The 19569-nt window shown below is 38.7% G+C and overlaps 1 protein-coding gene and 1 pseudogene across 1 annotated transcript; both read right to left on the minus strand.

The window, feature by feature from the left end:
- Positions 1-1902: 1902 nt before the first annotated feature.
- On the minus strand, positions 1903-3413 carry LOC147438227 (uncharacterized). Its single transcript, XM_086486717.1, has 5 exons — positions 3350-3413; positions 3157-3231; positions 2662-3090; positions 2454-2575; positions 1903-2361 (listed from the first exon to the last, which is right to left on the minus strand). The coding sequence occupies exons 1-5, from the start codon at positions 3411-3413 to the stop codon at positions 1903-1905; spliced, it is 1149 nt and encodes a 382-aa protein (XP_086342843.1).
- A 398-nt stretch (positions 3414-3811) lies between these two features.
- Positions 3812-6846, minus strand: LOC147438228 (uncharacterized; annotated as a pseudogene).
- Between the last annotated feature and the right edge of the window lie 12723 nt (positions 6847-19569).

Consider the following 19569-nt stretch of genomic DNA (forward strand, 5'->3'; position numbering starts at 1 on the left):
AGAGGGCAATCACACAAGATTAGAGCGGGATTAACCACTAATTAGTGTAGATCTAGCTAATCTAAGCATCATAGGCAATCAGAAGAAGCATGAGAGCGGCATAGTGAAAGAGAATGAATCATTGATTAGTGTTAATCAAGTCTCATGAGCAAGGAGAAGCTCAAGGACTCCATAGCCACACATCTCAAGAGCTCTCACCAAAGAGTGCTCTCAACAAATGAGCTTGAGAGCCTTGATTTCTTTTACACACCGCCTTATATACCTAAGGTAAAACTATGAAATGTCTGGGCACCCGAGGCCTAAATCTGCTACCTAGGCACACTAATTGACATGTTCTTTACAGCTTGGAACTCCCATTGAGCCCGTAATACGTTAAAATATTACAATGGCTTGAAATAAATTGAAAATTTACAATACGTGACCATTTTGGGAAAATGTGAAAAATGTGTAACTCCAATCTTTACTGCTTCTTTGTATTCATCCTCGATGTGCATCCGTACGTCTTCGATCTTTAGCATCTTCTGTTAACTGGCATTGACTCAGTTAACAATATCACCAACTATGATTCCATAATATCATAAGACCAACATATTTTCATCACATGGCACTTTGATGGATAACCACCAACAATATGCAATTTTTGAGATCACACCATCATACTAATGTTCTTTTGAACACCATATGATCCTCATGAATTTTATGTGGTCTCCTTTGCATCTCTCCCCTAAGCAAGGTTTTTATCCTTTTGTATTCTGATCCAAAGCATGTATTGAAGATACCAAAAAGGCGTGTCTTGGACACTCCTTTGGTAGCACTTTACAAGCCCCATCTTCATATGTTACATGTAAAATAAACTAGTATGTTATATATCAATGGATAGATTTTTTCATGTAGAAACTAAAAGTATAAAGTCTAATAAGTTTTGAGTTTTTTGCAAAAAAATTATCGGTCCCCACTTTTTTTTAAGGGTACCACCAAAAGGTGCAAAAAGTGGTACCACCAATACATGCTTTTACCCTTCTAAATAAAGCAACAAAGAAGAGTCTTACCATGTGGTGAGCGAGAATTGTCGAGCGAAGGAAAATCCGAGCAAATGAATAAAGAAACCAAATGGGCTTTGTTAAGAAAGATGAATGAAGATCCTACTTAAAGCCCTAAGTGATAGCAATAATATTGTTCAAAATGAGAATCTTTTCTAGAATCCCTAAGTAATCGTAGCCATAGCATTGTTCAAAATTAGACTTTAGATTCTTTTGTGCAGTTGAGGCTTGATGTCGAGCAATGAGAAACCCAAGCAGATAGCAAAGCTATTACAAACCATGCAATGATTCACAACTACATTCAACACCATAATTTTAATTTTAGCTTTAAATTTAGTCAACAATGCTCATACATCTACAAAGTTTCTAAACTATATTAAGAGACAATTGTCATATCTTATAACCAAAAAAGAGAGATTTCTTTAGGTTGTAAGATAACAAGTGGAATATAGAGAGCAACATGTCATGCCTCTACACTTTAACAACAACAAGAAATGCTACGGTTCTATCTCATGACTATGAAGAGTCACACTCGTCATCAATAAAGACATTGCGCCTCTGACACTTCTTGTGGGTGTCAAAATCATATCGTATATCAGCAGCCATGGTTTTTGCAATCCCCTCAGCATAAACTGGCAACACACTCCCATACAAAAAGAAAAAGGTAAGTCTCATAATGCACATGTAAGCAATACATAACCTTCATCATTGAAACATAAGAAATCTCAAATTGTTGTTTGAATCATTATCCATAATTTTCAAATACTGAACAATCAATGATACCAAAAAGTGACAAAGTAGCATAAAAGTATGATGGAAACATAAAATAGTGTGGGAAAATGAAGTGTAAGGTGAACTCTCACTACTCATCAAAGGGGTTGACACGCGAAGGTATTTCACCCACATCATCAACATCAAGAGAGGTGGAGGCCCCCTCTCTGCTTCGCTTTTTAGGGCGAAGTAATGGTTGCACATAATTTGAAATCAAAGTGTCGTCACTGTCGACTGCTGCACACACCCGCCCTGTGCTTAAGCATGTTGCCAATACGGGTGATGTACCACATTCCAACTCCAAACAAAGACCTCCAGGCCTACAAAGAAGCTCCACAAAACATGCAATAAAAGAATGACTTCGTTGCAAGCCACCACGCCATGGCTCCTCGGATGATGATCTTGCTAGAGAAGACTCTGGAAGATGGTGCATCATGTAAGAATCCAAGGGCTGCATGCCAAGTCGATTGAATAGCGGAGTGCTCTCAACCACAAAGCAAGGTGGTTGCATGCCAACCCTATGTACCATAAGTAAGAGAGAACAATGACACTACACCACCACATAGACAATTAGAACAATAAAAATAACAATAACACACCAAAATGAGAAACAAACAAGTTAATTATGTAGAAGAGCATTACCTCAATCCGACCACCAAAGCTATTACCATAACCATAAGCTCCATGATGAAGGACTACAATGCGACGATGAATAGTTATCTTTGATGCACGACAAAATCTCTCAACCCAGCCAATGGTATCTTCTGCAAGAGGTTTCTAAAGTCACAATAGAAAACATACAACAAAAATATCAACAAGTATTGTATAAAATTAAGATTGAAGCACAAACCTGTCATACAGACCATGATCAACAACCACCCAGAGTCTGACAAAGTCGAATATGCAAGTTGCATGCCTGCACGAACATGATCCTCATTACAAATATCCCAAAGGGGTACAACAGGGGAGGCTAAGTGGGAACCACCAAAGGGAAGATCCAAAAAAATAAAATCAGCAGCCCATGCGACTGTTCTCCCACCACGCACGCACAAGGTCCCATCAAAGCGTGCACATCCCATGTGCTCATGAACACGAATCCATGCCGGATGTCGAACACCGGCCCTAAAATCAGCAGCAATGGCTATGTAGTCCCCAGAAATGGCCATGCATCGTGAGTCAGACAATGAGGATAGAGAAGACAAGGGAATATCAACGATGTAGACAAAAGAAATGGTTTTCTTCGCAACAATCTCCCCATGAGTTGTTGCAATACAAGAGGCTAAACAAAGTGAATTAACTCCAATAAATGAACATACAAACGTCTGCATCGTAAGTGATAGCTCACCATGCTCTCGCTCCATGTTTTCATCCACCCTAGTCTCAACAATCACCTCCTTTCCCTTGTGAGAAGTATTTGTAGCTTAGAAAAAGCAATAAAACACAATATGACCAGTATGTAAAACAAATAAGTTAAGAAAGAAGAGAGTTTAAAGCTCTTCAACAAATCATGGTTCAGTCTGTTTTGAGTAACCATTTACCTGATATTACCTCATTCACTCTAGGAGGTAGAGGCACATTGACGGATGCGCCACCAACTCTCATAGTATCGTGAAGCTCTCTCTCTCTCGCCAATACATGCCCAGAAGCCATGTCTATCCACCATGGGCATGTCTCCATCTCCCAAGTAGTGAGCTTATGTATGGAAGGGGAGTACATGCATTCTTCCCCAGTAGATAGTTGTGCCCACTGCTTAGCTAAGAATGGAATCCCTGGAAGAAAGCCTTTTCCAACCAAGGATAATAGAAATCTAAAACAATCAAACAAAATAACATCACTACAAACTTTGTAATTATGAAAAGCTTGAAATAAAAGTATGATGAGCTTGACCTATAGGCTAGCCGTTGAGATGCCATGCGTACTGTGTCCACTTTCTTCATAGCTTGCTTGTCAACATCTTTTGTCTTAGCTTCAAGAGAGGTTTCCAAAGGAAAAAGATAGGGTCATGCTTCAAACTTGAGCTCCTCAAAGTAAGAGGCAAGAGAGAAATCATGAGGCAACAAAATACCACCAACAATGTTGGTTAAGTCCTCCACAAACTTTGTGGCTCTCTCAAACATCCTTTGTAGAAGGCCTTCTCTACGAATCCAACTACATGACAATGAAGATGAGAAAAAACTAAAACAATCACAAAAAACTAGCAATCGTACATCAAAGATTCTTGAATGTCAGAAGAAACTTCACTTACATGCGATACACATGATCTCCTTTCTTTAAACCATAAGATGCTCTAGTAATCTTGTCTGCCTCAAGCAAGGAAACCCATAACAGTTTGCTCAAGACAGGAGCATCATGCATAGCAATCAAGTTCAGCTTCTCAAGCGTAGATCAACTATCAGGACCCCACTTGAGTGCAAGAACTCGAACCATCCAATCCGGTCCAAGATTCGGATCAACAATATTTAGCAACTACAGTATTTGAGCAACGAGTAAAAAACCAAGTTTGAACAGCTATTACACTATGTGCAAAATACCTAAACAAAAATATTTCAACCACCTTTCCAACATACTCTCCATATTTGAGTGCTAAATCATTCAATATATTCTCCTCCTCTTTTATAAGTTCTTTATTTGTCATTGTCTGCCTAGCTTGCTCTATTCAATTTGGCTCAATTCCTTGGACATTTGAACCTTCAACACATACTTAAAAATAAATAATTTGCAAAAAAACAAGCACATACTCTTTGGCTCAATTACTTGCATATTTTATCCTTCAATACACAATTGAAAACACATAATTTTCAAAAAAACCAAACACGAGATCTTTCTTAAAAAGTAGGCCAAAGACACTTACATCATATAAGAGCTTTCCCAAGTATCGACGAGTAAGTGGATACCAAGGCTCCACACCCTTCGAGTATTTCTTACGGACTGCAGCAATCAACTTTTGATCTTTTTCTGGAAGCCCTGTTACATAAGCTTCATGATCTGCTGCACAAATGTGGGAGCAGTTGACAAGCTCATCCCTAAGATGGGTGACCACAAGAGCATGTGTGTTCATGCTATTCCAAGTTCATATACAATACCTACATAGTCAAAAACATAACGTAGACATTTTTTGCTAGAATATATGGAAAGTCATAAAACTTACAAATTCATTCTTTGCAAGATACTAAGAAGAGCTATCTCTGGCACTCGTGTAGGGTCAATAACTGTACAAAGCACACTACAATGTTTCTCTCGATCAGTGGAGAATCTCTCTTTAATAGCAGTCGTCCAAGCGACCGTTCTATGATTACCCTCCCAAACATAGAACATTTTATTAGAAAGGGCTTGAAGATTTGGTCTTTTAGAAAGCTCAATTTCAAACTCTTTATGTATATCAACCCATATTGGGTCACATGAAGTAAGAAGGTCCTCTGCAAAATAGATAAGCATAGATAGAAAAGCATACTTAACTACTATTTATGAGAACAACAAAAAACACAGTAGAAACAGAAAGTAGAAAAGATCAAAGTAGAGAAATGAAATACCTGTAACATAAGCTTCCTCCTTCTTGCAATTCCAAATTGAAACAATAAAAGCTCCTTTTTCTTGCATATAGCCCTCCTTTGGAAAAGCAGATTTCAATCCACTAACATCATCTCTTAAGCCTCTAACCCTTGCATAGGGGATCAATCGACATAAAGGAATCGGTGGACAATCAAAACAACTAAACATGCAAGTACATTGAAGAATATCTTGTCCTCTATGCATGTATAGCTTGTGCTCATCCCCTGTCTCAATATCTACTGCTACTTCATCTCTTACGACATAAGGCACTATTTGTAAACATGCCTCTTGTGGAGCAAGAGATTCATCAACTTCATTTATGGAGCCAAGCCCCAAGCCTTGACTTTGCATCTCCTCTTCTTGTGTCTCCAAACCTTCTATCATACCAGTGACAGATACTGCACTTATTTGATCACTGCTCTCTAATATACTTGAAGCTTGAGTTGAAGAGAGTCGTCTCCCTCTGCGACCTCGTCCACGAATTGAAGGACTTGCAAAACACAACAAAAACCAATTTATTTACTTCACTGAAACTGCCTCTAGGACTCCATGCCAACGCAGATGCCTAGAGGCAATTTAAAAAAATCAAAAACCTTATTTATTGATCATCCACCAAAACATCCAAGTCGGCGTGGATAACAAGAGGCAGCTAACAGATTTAAAGAAAGCATGCCCGATTATAAAATTTTATCGTAAGAAATTCCTTCTAGCCATCCATGTCCGCGTGGATATCTTGAGGGAGCTTACTGAGAATGAATCACTGCAAAAAAAATTGTCCCAAGAAACTCTTTCTAGCCATCCAAGCCGACGTGGATGGCTACAGACAGTTCTTAGAGAAGCTATGCAACTCTGCAAATCTCAAGACAGAGCGTATCTATAGCTAAATTCACACATTCAAAAATTCCTTCTAGCCATCCACGCCGGCGTGGATGGTTACAGCTAGTTCTAACATAAGCTATATAACTCTGAAAACATTTGTCCCTAGAAACTCTTTCTAGCCATCCACGTCGGCGTGGATGGCTATAGACAGTTCTTAGAGAAGCTGTGCAACTCTGCAAATATCAAGAGAGAGTGTATCTATAGCTAAATTCACACATTCAAAAATTCATTCTAGCCACCAACGCCGGCGTGGATGGCTACAGCCAGTTCTAACAGAATTTATGAGACACCATCAATCACAAAAGCAATAGAGGGTATGCAGTAGTTTTGTTTAGCCAAGAGATTAGGCTAAGAATGCATCTCTCGTGTACTTTAGTTTAACCTCTTGTAATGTGTAGAAAGCTTTATGACAGGTTTCTGTATTCTTAAAAACTGTCAATAATTTAAATTAAAACTAGTAACCTTACAAAACCTTACAAAACTTAATCTTAAACATTGGAAAAAAAAACTAGCTGTAGCCATCCACGCCGGCGTGGATGGCTACAGGTAGTTTACAAAGGTACCTAGCAGGAGGCTTTCGGGCCGAGAAAGACTCCCTTCTCCCCATGACGATTTCTATGCAAACTCCGAGCTTGACGATTTGTAGTGGTTAAGGCACATATGCTGTAGAGATTGAAGGTTGAAGACTCTTATGGATTGCAAGATTTCTTGCTACAGAGAAGATTGCTTGCTACAGAGAGTATATGGCCTCAGAGGGCGTAACTTGAGAGCAAGAGATGGTGGAGGTTAGCGCAAGAGATGGCTGAGGTTAGCAGCAAGAGGTTTGAAGGCAAGACGAGAGGGCTGAGGTTAGCGCATTAGATGGCTGAGGTTAGCGCAAGAGATGGGCAAGAGGTTAGCACAAGGAGCTTTGAAGGCAAGACTTGCAGGTCTGCAGCATAGAAAGGCTAAACTAATAATAAAATAAGAGCCAGCGCATCTTGTACCCGTTTTTGGAAAAGATAAAAGTAGCGTTTTTTTTTTGTTAACACACACGTCCTTTTGGTTTTAGCTTTAGCTCTACATACTGGGTTGTACCCGTTTTTTGGAATCGAACTAGATACCGAAAGGAGGTTAGGTGACCGGCATACAAGGAGAGTGCGAGCAGGTGTGTTTTTCTTCCAGAGAGGTGGCTTTAAGAGGTGCGGACGGCCGTTGGCCTTACACAAGACGCTAACGCAAGGCCTGAATAACGTTTTTTAATGCAAGAAAGCAATTGAAAAATCGCATTATATATAAAAAATCAAATCTTTCTGTAACACTTTCAATGCATTGTTTGGGGAAAGTGTCCGCTTAAAATAAATATTGTAAAATTCGGACAAATGCAACAAATAGACATAGCCTTGGTTTTACCTTGTTAATCCTCTAAGGCAATGTACTTTGTCCCATATATTATCTCAAATGAGTTCTACTTTGTAGTATGTCTGATCCAAGAGTGGGGGAGACCCTCAGCTAGAGCTTTCCTTCGATTACACATACAGCTAATCTGGCCTTGTTTCATGGAACTTTGGAATCTATCTCAAACTAACCTGTGTTGTCGAAGGCACATGTACAACTATTTGCATCCCTCACCATATTACCTGTTTGGGGCATAGTCCCAATGCTGGTAGATTAGCTTAGTGCTCACATATCCCGGTCTGTAGTGTAAATTGGGCTTGCAAATTAAATATTCCCAATCATAATACCATGGGACCTTGATTTTCAAGCTTAAAAATCTCAGGCTTAGTTTTCAGTTATTTTTTCCGACCATATCTGACGCTTGCCAGCTTTTCATCTGTGCATCGATCTTCATCTCTCTACCTACTGTCGAATGTGGAAGTTATGAGCTCTTGTCGGAGACTGCCGAGGCTTGGTTCTAACTAATCATCGCGTGACCATGCCCGTAGCTCAGCAGTGTGCAAACACTCTAAAATACGGTTGGAGAGGGTATTTGGGATTTGTGCATGGGATATTGAAGAGGGTAGGTGAAATTCGCTTGTCATTACTATGCACGATTCACTCAAAATCTTAAAACTCAAAGTGAATTATTTTTATTATAATATATTTGATAAAGCTATGATTGTTGTTCTTGGGAACACGAACATGCAATCCTCTTGGCGGCTTGCGGTTATGAATAGGATTTTAAGCATATAAGTCTATTATATTTACACCCGTTGTATCATTCAAAACCATGCCAATGCTTGCTCATATTTCTTACCTTCTGCTCTGCACACTATTAACCCATGGGGAGATGTATTACAGTTTTTGGTCCAAGGTGTGGACAGAAGCTAGTGCTTATGTTTGATACCAGAATTTATTCGTTGACAGTTGCTTCTTTGCAAGAACATTTTGAGCTTCGTGATGCTAATTTTTGTCTTTGTCCATTAACATTATCTGGACCGCAAGTCAAGGTAGAAGCTACTATATCATCAGATGGTGAACAAACTTTTATGCTTGATCATGAGCAGCACCAGCTCTACAAGGTGGATATGAGAAGTGAGGATCAGATTGATGCTGGCATTGGCAGAGTTTCTCAAGACAAGAAAGACAAGAAATTACCTCTCTCAAAGATCAATGCAAGTGTGATTGACATGATTAAGTGCATGCCATTGCAAAGCAATTTGTATATTGCGCTCCATCAAGCCAAGAAAGTGGTCTCTACTGATGAGCTCCCAGCTCATTATGATGGGTATATTGCTTTTGAATTACCGCCAGCTGGTCATTGTTCAGGTATGAGTGGTATGGAACAAATACATGATAGTCACATGTGGACAGAGTATGTTACTTGTAGTAGTGATAGTTTTGATGGTGTTGTCAGATTTAGTAGATGCTCTGGGCATTTGCGTTGCATCAACATTGATTGTCCATTTTATTTGCGTTCAAATATGTCCAATGAGTCTCAATGGCGAGGTCGGCTTGTTAAATCTAGTCTGAAAGGGTTGATCTCTTCTCAGTATGGCACACTGGTATGCACTCATTGTGGACAAATTCCCGAATGTGTTTCTACATGTCCTGCAGTTATTTACTATTGTTTTCCTAGAGATAAGCATAACTGTACTAGGTGTGCTTTGCATCTTGGAGAACATAATCATCCATGTTCAGAAGGGAGGAGTCGGATGGTTGAAAGTCACATTGATGAAATGTTGCTTGATCGTGCAAGTCGAGATCCTTTGGTGATTGCAAAACAATTGGAACGGGCCACCACCCATTATCTTATCATGGAAAAGCTTATTGGAGCAGGTTCAACAGCAACTACTATGATTGAAGATTTGGAATTTTCTGAATTCCTTGACATTGTGACTCCCCTTTCAAATAAAAGGAGAGTGGAACGAAGCTTGGAGTCTGCAAAAAGATCAAAGAATATCACTTCAAAGGGTCTTGAGGCAGTGCTTGACTTGAAAAGCAAGTGCAGATATCCTTTCATCCATAGTATCCTTTTCCCAGGCCAATTGGGTGAAAAGGTACAACCTCATGTATTTAAAATGTCAATTAAGGGACCAGGCAGTGGAGTTGATGGTGAATCGGATGCGCCCTGGAGGTAATTTAGAGCAAATGTGGGTGCACTTTGATCATGTTCACCATGTACAAGGATGGCCGACTATGTCAGCGCATGTCTATGACCCTTACGTGCGAGAGCTGCTCACCATTGCAACTGCTGAGTTTAGCGTGGAAAATAAATATGCTCAGATTGAATTTTGGAAGATGCTGAACAATGTGGTTAAGGAACAGGGTTTTGATAAGCCAGAGTTCAGGGGATTTATGGCAGATGAAGCCAGTGCCAATTGGATTGTTGTGCGTACTGTTTATTTTGGAGGAGCAAAGAGGTCTATTCCAAACAAAGAGAGATCATGTTTGTTTCATTGGGAGCAAAGTATGGTTCGACATACTGGCAAGTGCATCCGTCCCGCATTTCAAGAGGAGCACAAGATTTTGTGCCGCAAGTGGAGAACTGCACCTACAGAGAATGTGGCTGAGCATTGTAAGGGAGAGCTTAGAAGATTTTGGAAAACAGGAATGGCCATTGAAGGGGAGATTGCTTTGTTGGAGACATGGTTGGCTTGGTGGGATGTACGAGTGCCTCATTGGGGGGAAAGATTTGTATCACAAGATGCTGCAGGAATATTTGATAGCCACAGGCCAGAGTATGTTACAATGACAACTTCAATTGGTGGGCTTCAGGCCAAAAAAAAAACTCCAAGAGATATCCAATATCCCGAAGTAAATATAGCAAAGTCAGTTTGCGCAATAAGGAGAACAAAACCTGGGCGAAAGATGACTTGTTTTGGTGTGGTGTCAAAAGATGGAGATAGATGTGGGTGGTTCATTAATGATTGTTCAATGGATGCCAAAATAGGGGTGCCAGCTCCTTGTTTTTGGGGTCACAAAAAATATCCTCCATCTGGTTCACAACAGGGAGGCCTTGTGGAAGGGTACATTTGGTTTTGTAACTCCAATAACATGCACAAGTGGAAGGTTCACAGCATAGTTGAAGGGCCACCAGGTCCAGCTCCCGGTGTTTGGGTGGTTGTAGAGGGCACAAATTTGCAACCTCAAGAGGTAACGCAATTGCAAGGAAATGGTTTTGTTTTGCAAGCAGGAGTGACATCAGCAACAAGAATGCATGAAACAGTTCCATTGAACCAAAGAGTTGCTAGCAACGTCCGTCCCAAATTTAGAGATGGAAAGATTGTGAAATGGAGAGCATGATTAACAAAGGAGTTTCATGGCAAGATTGAAGTGGGTAGAACCATGGCAGCAGAGTTGGTGCGAGAGGTCATTGTGGTTTGCAATGAAACACATGTTTTCTATGTTAAGACTGTGGGGTCAAGTGCAAAGGGAGTGACATACTCTGTGACAATGTCAGATTTTCCTAGATGTACTTGCGAGGATTTTCAAAACCGAGAAAGCAAGCGCCTTGTGTATATGCCATGTAAGCACATTTACTTCATATTTCTGCAAGTACTTGGCCTTGACCCTCATGCTCATGAGTTCATGCATCAGGCTGCTCTAATGAAATTGGAGTTAGTCCAAGCACTTGGAGGTTCACGGGTGTTGATGCAGCCTTAAAGGCTTGTGGACCTTGCAATGGTTTTGAGAAGTAGTTTTTTGGGTGATATGTGCTTATCGGTATTAACTTTTGCCTCAAATATTCTTGTGCGGCATTATTTTAGTTGTTGCGCTCTCCATTTTGATTTGTAGATGCGATACACCTTTTTGCTTAATTTCAATGTTGATGGAAGGTTTTTGGCATGTGTTAGCGATAGAACAATTTAAAAATTATTTTCATATGTAAAGAAACTATGTAGGGAGTGTCTCTAACCAATAAAAGTCCAAGATATATACAACTAATATATTGTACAAGGATATAAAAAAACATTGTAAGTTCTGCAAAGTTTATGGTTTGCTCAATTTTGTGTCAAAAAAATTATAAGTTTTGCTCGGTTTCCCCCTTGCTCGATTATGTTTGCTCGGATTTTGGGATTCCCCAACAAAGAATGCAAGAAGACATATCATGAATCCTTTCCAATAGTCTAGTAGTCTTTGAGTTCTTCTTCATTGCAACCTAATGTAGTAGGGAGCATAATTCTTACAAATAGATTGTGTTGTAGGAATTAGAAAACAAAAGCCATCAAAACATAGGGATAATATTACAAAAATGTATAGCTCAAAGAAGAGATCCTTTCATTAAATCCTTGGTTTTACATTGTTTTCATGAAAGATTGTCATGCAAGTGCAGTTCTACCTACATCTCTCTAAGGGAGAGAGAAATCAACACAATAAACACCCTTTCTACAAACTTTGAAAGGCACCTCCATCCTTTTTTACCTAACTAAGCACCACTTGCTATATGAACAACCAAAAAGGAGGTGAAAAATTCGGCCATACAATGTAAGCCCTTTAACACTAGTTTTGTAATTGGGCATTCAAGTGTCCTAAGACACTTTGGTGTCGTATCTTCCTACCAAGTTTTGGTAATCTTTTTGTCAAGCTAGAAATAAGAACCTACACCTTGTTTCTACCATAGGCTGGTTATGAGGCAAAAATCAAAGAGGGTTTTTTTCCATGTCAAAATACAAGCTCCTTTTGAGATATTAAACACAAGTTATAAGTTAAATTTTTTATTAAATTTACAGCTATTTTGTCAAAAATATCATCAAATCCTCATAACATCTTGGGTAATTGATGGGTTTCTATGTTTGTAAATAGGAATTACGGTTTCAAAACTATGCAATGCCATTGTAGGACTAGTTTCCAAAAAGCCACTTCTGAGTTATAAAAAAAAAACCCATTATTGAAAGGATGCTAACAACGACAAAAATGTTCGCCTTCCAAAGGTCCTCCCATGAAATTAGGGTTGTTTTAATGCAAGTTGACAAGTGCAAATGCATCTATAGGTCAAAACCAAGAGACTATATATCTTTTTTGGATCCCTAATTCATTGAAATTGTGTTGCTTGAATCTTATCTTGAAGTTTTTAACATGCAATTTTTTTTTCAAAATCAAAGTTTTGGGCGTCCCAAGTGTGTTCATACAATGCATCTTGACATAGCTTATTGATTTGTACATCTCTTTGCAGATTTCAATGCATAGGTCTCAAGAATCAAGACACAAAATTTCTCTCGTGCACATTTTTGAAGTTTTGCTATATTCCAAAATTATACCTTGCTAAATCATGTTTAGTTGTTGCCTTAAGTGTTCAATGGATAGAGTAAGCATTGTCCTCTCTCTCTCTCTCTCTCTCTCTCTCTCTCTCTCTCTCTCTCTCTCTCTCTCTCTCTCTCTCTCTCTCTATGCTCGCCAACAGCACCTCGGCCTCTCTGTCTCAAAGCTGGCCAATAGCACCCTATCTAAAAGTGAGCCAACAATACCCCTAAGCGGCCTCTCTCTCCCTCTCAATCAAGCCTCTCCTCATGCATGTGCATTAATGCAGGGGTCTCTCCCCATCAAGCCTCTCCTCAGGAGTTTGCATTAACACATGCAGATATATTAACGCAGATTGACATGTATGAAAGGCAGTTTTATTATGCTATTAACGCATGTTGATCTAGATAAAAGGCAGTTGTATTATGCTTAAAGGTAGTTTTATGCATTAACACAGATTATTCAGCCTGATTATAAAAGGAAAGTCTATTTGATAACAGTTCTATGCTAGATATAAGGTAATGTTAACGCAGGTGGGTTTTATGCGTTAAAATAGTTTTATGTGTTAAAATAGTTTTATGCATTTGTGTTAACGCATGCAAGTTTTGCCAGTGTATTCAGCAAGAAGCACACCTTGGGAGATTTTAGTCGTTCAAATGCGCGCGCGCGAGAGAGAGAGAGAGAGAGAGAGAGAGAGAGAGAGAGAGAGAGAGAGAGAGAGAGAGAGAGAGAGAGAGAGAGAGAGAGAGAGAGAGAGAGAGAGAGAGAGGGAGGTTAATCATTTGTTTTTGTTTTTTTTAAGTTACATTTCTCCTTGCGCTCAACCTTCTTCTAGTAAGCTCTCTTGCCCTTGCTCTCACATAGCAATTTGTTTAACCGGCCGCCTTCTAATTCTCCCCTCCCTTCTTCTTCTTCTTCTCTCTCAAGCTCATAGTAGCCTTTCTATCAAAAAATGGGGGAAAAATGTCCAAAAAAAATGTCGATGCTATGGAAAAAAAGAATAGAAATAAAAGTATTCTTTGAAAAATTTGTTGATGAAATGGAGAAAAGGAATAGAAAAAAGTCGGTGCAGTTGACAAAAGGAATGAGAGAAAAGTTATTTTTTTTTAAATCTACCTTTTTCTTAGTTCAGGTCTCCATTGGTAATTTTTTATTTAAAAAAATTCATTGGTAGTTTTTTTAAAATAGAAATAAAAGTATTTTTTAGAAAAAAAAGTCGGTGCAATGAGAAAAAAAAGAAGAGAGAGAAAAGGGGTTTTTTTTAATAACTTTTTGCTCTAATTGTTTTTCCAATTGTAATTTTTTTTTAAATATAATCTAATAGATAATAGATGGATATTAAATTAAAAGATAGATACATTAAAAGAAAAAAGAAATAGAGAGAAAAGTTGTTTTTTATTAAATACTTTTCTCTTTTTTCCTTTTTTCCATTGGTAATTTCTTTTAAATTTTCATTGGTATTTTTTTTAAATAGATATAGAGATAGAAATAAAAGTGTTTTTTGGAAAAAAATAATCGGTGCAATGAAAAAAAAGAGATGAAAAAGTGATTTTTTTTACAAATAACTTTTCTCTCTTATCCTTTTTTCCATTGGTAATTTTTAAATAAAATTACTAGATAATACATAATAGATTGATATTAAAGTAAAAGATAGATAGTGTAGTATTAAATAGAAAAAAGTCATTGAAAAAGAAGTCGATACAAAAAAATATATAATCAATTTTCAATAAAAAGGAAAAAAAAGATAGTGCAATATAAATATAATATTGTAATTCAAAAAACTTTATTGCTCAAAAGTGTTTTTTAAAAAATAGAAAAATTTATATGGATGAATATCAAATAGTAAATAATATGAAATTACTAAATATTAAATTAAGAAAAAAAGATAGTGTAGTATTAAATAGAAAACAATTATATTGCTTAAAAGTGTATTAAACAAATTAAAATACTATATATATATCAAATAATTAATAAATATTTAAAATTTACTAAATATCAAATAGAGAAAAAAAATATTAAATAGATATTAAAAAAAGAGAGAAAAAGCTACTAGATATTAAATAGAGAAAAAAAGAAAGTGTAGTTTTAAATAGAAAAAAAAAGTAGATAGATGTAAAATAGAAAAAAAGTTGAGAGTAGATAGATGTAAAATAGAAAAAAGTTGAGAGTAAATGAAATAACTAAAATAATTAAATCTACATATTCTATTAGTTTTTGTAGTTGATATACTCACAATAAATTCAAATTGATTTGTGTTGACTATTGTGCAAGAATCATTACTACTCATATCATCTGCTAATGGATCTTCACGAGTAATATTTCTATCAAGGATTGGTTGGGTGTTACCATCTTTCCCTCAAAATTGATGAGCAAATAGGGCTAGGACATGTTTCTATGAGAGAGATGGGACAACACAGACCCTTAAATGCAGTGTCCTCACTTGGTTTTGGTTGTGACAAATGGTTACTAAAACTATATATAGTAAGTGATGTTCCTCAACAACTGAAACAAAATGTACGCAACCTTGGACCGTGTGTATTCCATGTGTAAGCTTGAGTTTTTTGTGGGTCTTTGCTATTCTATTTTTCTTTGTCTCTCATTCAAGGACTTAATTGAAATGGCAATTACAATTTATTTTCTTGAGGGATATGAAAGAATTTATTGTGAAAATTAAGTGTAGTGATGGGTAAAGGTTTTACTGATAGCCTTCGGGCAGCTTCTCTTCTTCTTTGTTGCCTTGGTGGTCCTTTTTCGGAGTTTCATTCACCATATGTACATAGCATACCGGAGGTACCGCGGTTGTACCAAACTGTGATCACAAATTATCGTCATAAACACATTAATTTGATTCAAACCAAATCATGTATGCTATGAGAAGCTATGTTTGTTTTTTATGTTTTCTTTCATTTTGTATTAGTCTATGTGTATTTATGTGTATTGTGAGGTATGGCTTATCTTTGATTTCTTTTTGGCTCCATAGGCCCCCACTCTGCCGTAGGCAAAGGAAGTCTCACTCCTAAGTTTTTCATGTCATGATCCACATGCCAAAAGAATTAAAATCTCCTTGTGTGACAAGTTGATACACTCACATACAATAAAACATGTGTTTCAAGAATATATCAAATTTGTTTTCAAAAGAGAAGCTCGTGACATGCATGTGCATGCTTTTCAAAGGTTTAATTTGCCCAAGTTTCCCATTTGAGAGAGATTCTGATAAAATGAAACTCTTTTTTTCAAATCCACAAGAGAGATAATTTCAAAAACTAGCCTTTGAATACATACACAAGCTGTTCTATTTGTTATAACATATGACACCATGAGCTAGCTTAGGCCCATGTCATCACTAGCTCACGCCCATGTCAGACACGAGTGTCAAACAAGTCCAAAAAGAGCATGGTTGGGCACCTGTGCTGTCACACGATGGGGTGGACCCCATTATGTATCATTTTTTTGAACGCTCAGAGCACTAAGCAATAATAGCCTACTGTGTAAACACGTCGAGGTTTTAGCAAGGGTGTCGCGGCTCAAAACGTGTGATATGCCTTCCCGCCAAGATAGTTTTGCATGTCCGCATATAGGCAACGATGGGCGAGAGGGTCAAGCCGGAGCATTTTGTGCTCTTGCGGACGTTGCAGCAGACCCTTGTGTTTTTGCCACCTCAAGTGCACACACGTTCAGGCAGACATGTATGACAGAGGCCTTAGTTGGAAGAGGATTGGACTTGCATCACTAAGGTGGTGGGTTCAACCCCCACTAAGGGCCCTTAGCGATATCTCTAAGCAAAAGATGGTCTCGCGTGTCCGGTCTGATGTACGGTGTTGGTGACATAAAAAAAGGTGACTTGTCAACACTTGAAAAATAAAAATATATTTTTAATCTTAAAAACAAGATTCTGATAACGCGATCATATACCACATATTGTAGCGTCGATCTAAACTTTGTTAAGGGTTGACAAAAGACACAATCTCTTATTAGGTTATCTCTTATTAGGTATTAGGTTATAGTGTCTGTGTTGCATACATTAATTTATTAATCCACCAGATTCCCTGCTGAGATTATTAGCCGAAGGAAAAGTCGGCTCTCCTGGGGTTCCCATGGCGAGGCCCAAGATTCCCCACCCACGGAACATCGTCAACAGGTCACTGCATTCAGCTGCAGACAGCACTTGTCTCTATTGTCTGTGCCCTTTGTTGCGCAACCTCATGCTCTGCATTGCGAGCATCGTCGTCCTTCTCATCGCATCCCTGCTCAACACACCTACTAGAGAGAGAGAGAGAGAAAGAGAGTGGAGTCTTGCGCCTTGCTGTGATCCTTGCATGCATGGGGTCAGTGGTCACCATCGCAGTCCTTCCCTCTCTTTGCGCCCGCCCTCAAACCCCCGTTTCGCTCCTCCCAAAGCATGCCCATGGCATCATCATCTGGCTTTACAAAGCAAACCCCCCCCCCTCCCCAACACACGCACAAAAAAACAATGCGCCCAAAAAAATCTTCAGACGCGGCACCGCTCTCTCTCTTCTCTCTCCCTCTCTCTCCTCCACGTGCTGGGTCCATCATTTTTCTCCTCGAAGGCATCAGAGCATCTACCCGCATTCCAGTTAATTTCACCTGCTTCGAAAATTAGAGCCACATATTGGGTCCATTTCGCATACCTTTAATTAATTAAAGGTCAACATTCCATTAGACACTATTAGCAAAACCAAAACATCCCTTTCTTTGCCCGTTCCCACGCAGACAGGCATGCCTCGTGCCCGTGCTTCTTCGTTGCCCTATTGCGTGACCTGCAAGTCTTCCATGTCTCGTTCACGAACGGCCCATCTTCATCATTCACTACCCAGTTTAGCTCTGCTTCTCTCCTGCGTTCCCCACCTCCTCTACGACCCACATGCACCCCTGTCTTCGCCTCATGGCTATCAGCTCTAATACCCAGCAAACTCTCCACTAGCTCACACACACACACACACACACACACACACACAGAGCGCTTGGTCGAGAGGCCATGGAGACTTACGCTACTGGCCTAATTGTGCAGCACCACCATCCCCATCGAGGTCCATGCTTTGCGATGTTGCGACAGCCAGTTTCCTCCTACCCCAAAGATACTCCACTGCACGGTTTACAGACAAACGACGCACATCAGGGCTGCCACCGACACAGCAGACTCTCTGTCTCTCCACGCGACATCCTCTCCAAAATGCCTTTCAAATCTTCCAAAATTTCCAAAATATCCCCGGTTATGCAGGCTTTGGAGATGAACTGCTTCAATATTATTGCCGTTTTTTGCGAGGTAATTTGTGACAAACTACATGCCAAGGACTCAAAAATGGATCTAGATTGTCGGAAAGGAATAAAAATTAGAAAATTTTGAAGAATCCAACCAAAATAGATACAAACTTATTTTGAGAATTTTTGACATTTGAGGGGTATTTTCGAAATTTTTCCTGAATATTGCATCTCTCGGAAAAAAAATCCACTTTTTTTTCGTCTCTCTCTCGTTCACGTCCATGCCCATGCAACACTAACTTCACCTTTCATCTAAACTCTTTTAACTTCTCTTAACTAATAGCAAAGAGTAAAAGGCATCACTTTTGTTTCTCTCAAGGAAAAGGTATCTCCTGAGATTCTACCATAAACAACTCAAGAAAAGAAAGGCATCACTTTTGTTTCTCTCAAGGAAAAGGTATCTCCTGAGATTCTACCATAAACAACTCAAAAAAAAGATTGTAGGGACATATATATTTGGAAGGAAATTTGGGGATTCCAACAACACATCATGGATGAGAAAGCATGAAAGGGACACATGATTTGCTAGACTTCACAAATGATTTTTTTGGCATATTCAGGAAATGGAAGTTCAAGATTATAAGGATGTAAGATGGGTATATTTTTTAATAGACCCCACAACCAAACCCACAAACCCCTGTTGTGATATGTGGAATGGGTGTAAGTTTAGACCTCCACACTCTTATAATATTATGCCATCAATCAACATATCCTTTGGAGGAAGAGCATGTGGTGGATTGAATGATAAATTAAGTGCTTTGGGGAATGAAATCATTTTAGCCTTTTGGAATCTTGGCTTGAAGAAGGTAGGATGTCAATTGCACTTGTAAAGGTGAACCATCACAGGTGGTAAGTAGCATGCAAATTGTTTGAACAATTGGAAACTGAATGAAATCTAAAACCATTTGACCTCTTAAGGTCGTAGTACTCCAATGTGGAACTCCCTTTCTACTGCAATTTGTGGAAACCCATTCTAACAAGGAACATACAATTTTCCTGTGCACTCCAAGGTAATTTGGATTTTAAATGATCACCCAAAGAGAAAGGCAATAACCAAAAGGTAACTATGTGGGTCTAGCCATTTATTATTTGGAAAATAAGCCTTTCATTTGGTGATCCTAACTGGTTATGGACACATATAACTTTGGCTCTACCATCAAGTTGTTATTAGTTGGAGAAAGAGGGTGAAAACTTTAAGGAGAAAACAGCAATTGACCCTTGCGACATCGTAATTGTTGCACAATCGTAAACTCGTGTTCGTTTTCCAATAGCAATCAAGCTGTTCCCAATACAAACAAAAAGACTCTTGGTACCCTGTCTCAAACGAGTTAGCATGTGGTGAGGCTTTTGTTCTTCCTAACAAGATGGTCACAGGTTCAATTCACATGCG

Source organism: Adiantum capillus-veneris, chromosome 17 (genome assembly GCF_014529385.1).
Source record: "Adiantum capillus-veneris isolate H3 chromosome 17, ASM1452938v2, whole genome shotgun sequence".
In the NCBI taxonomy this organism is placed as follows: Eukaryota; Viridiplantae; Streptophyta; class Polypodiopsida; order Polypodiales; family Pteridaceae; genus Adiantum; species Adiantum capillus-veneris.

Excerpts from the sequence above, each read along its gene's own strand:
- LOC147438227 (XM_086486717.1), bottom strand. The coding sequence starts at position 3,413 with ATGAGAGTTGGTGGCGCATCCGTCAATGTGCCTCTACCTCCTAGAGTG. Across the intron at positions 2,576-2,661 it reads GATCATGGTCTGTATGACAG|AAGATACCATTGGCTGGGTT; the intron begins GTTTGTGCTTCA and ends AACCTCTTGCAG. Across the intron at positions 2,362-2,453 it reads GCTTTGGTGGTCGGATTGAG|TGTCATTGTTCTCTCTTACT; the intron begins GTAATGCTCTTC and ends GTGGTGGTGTAG.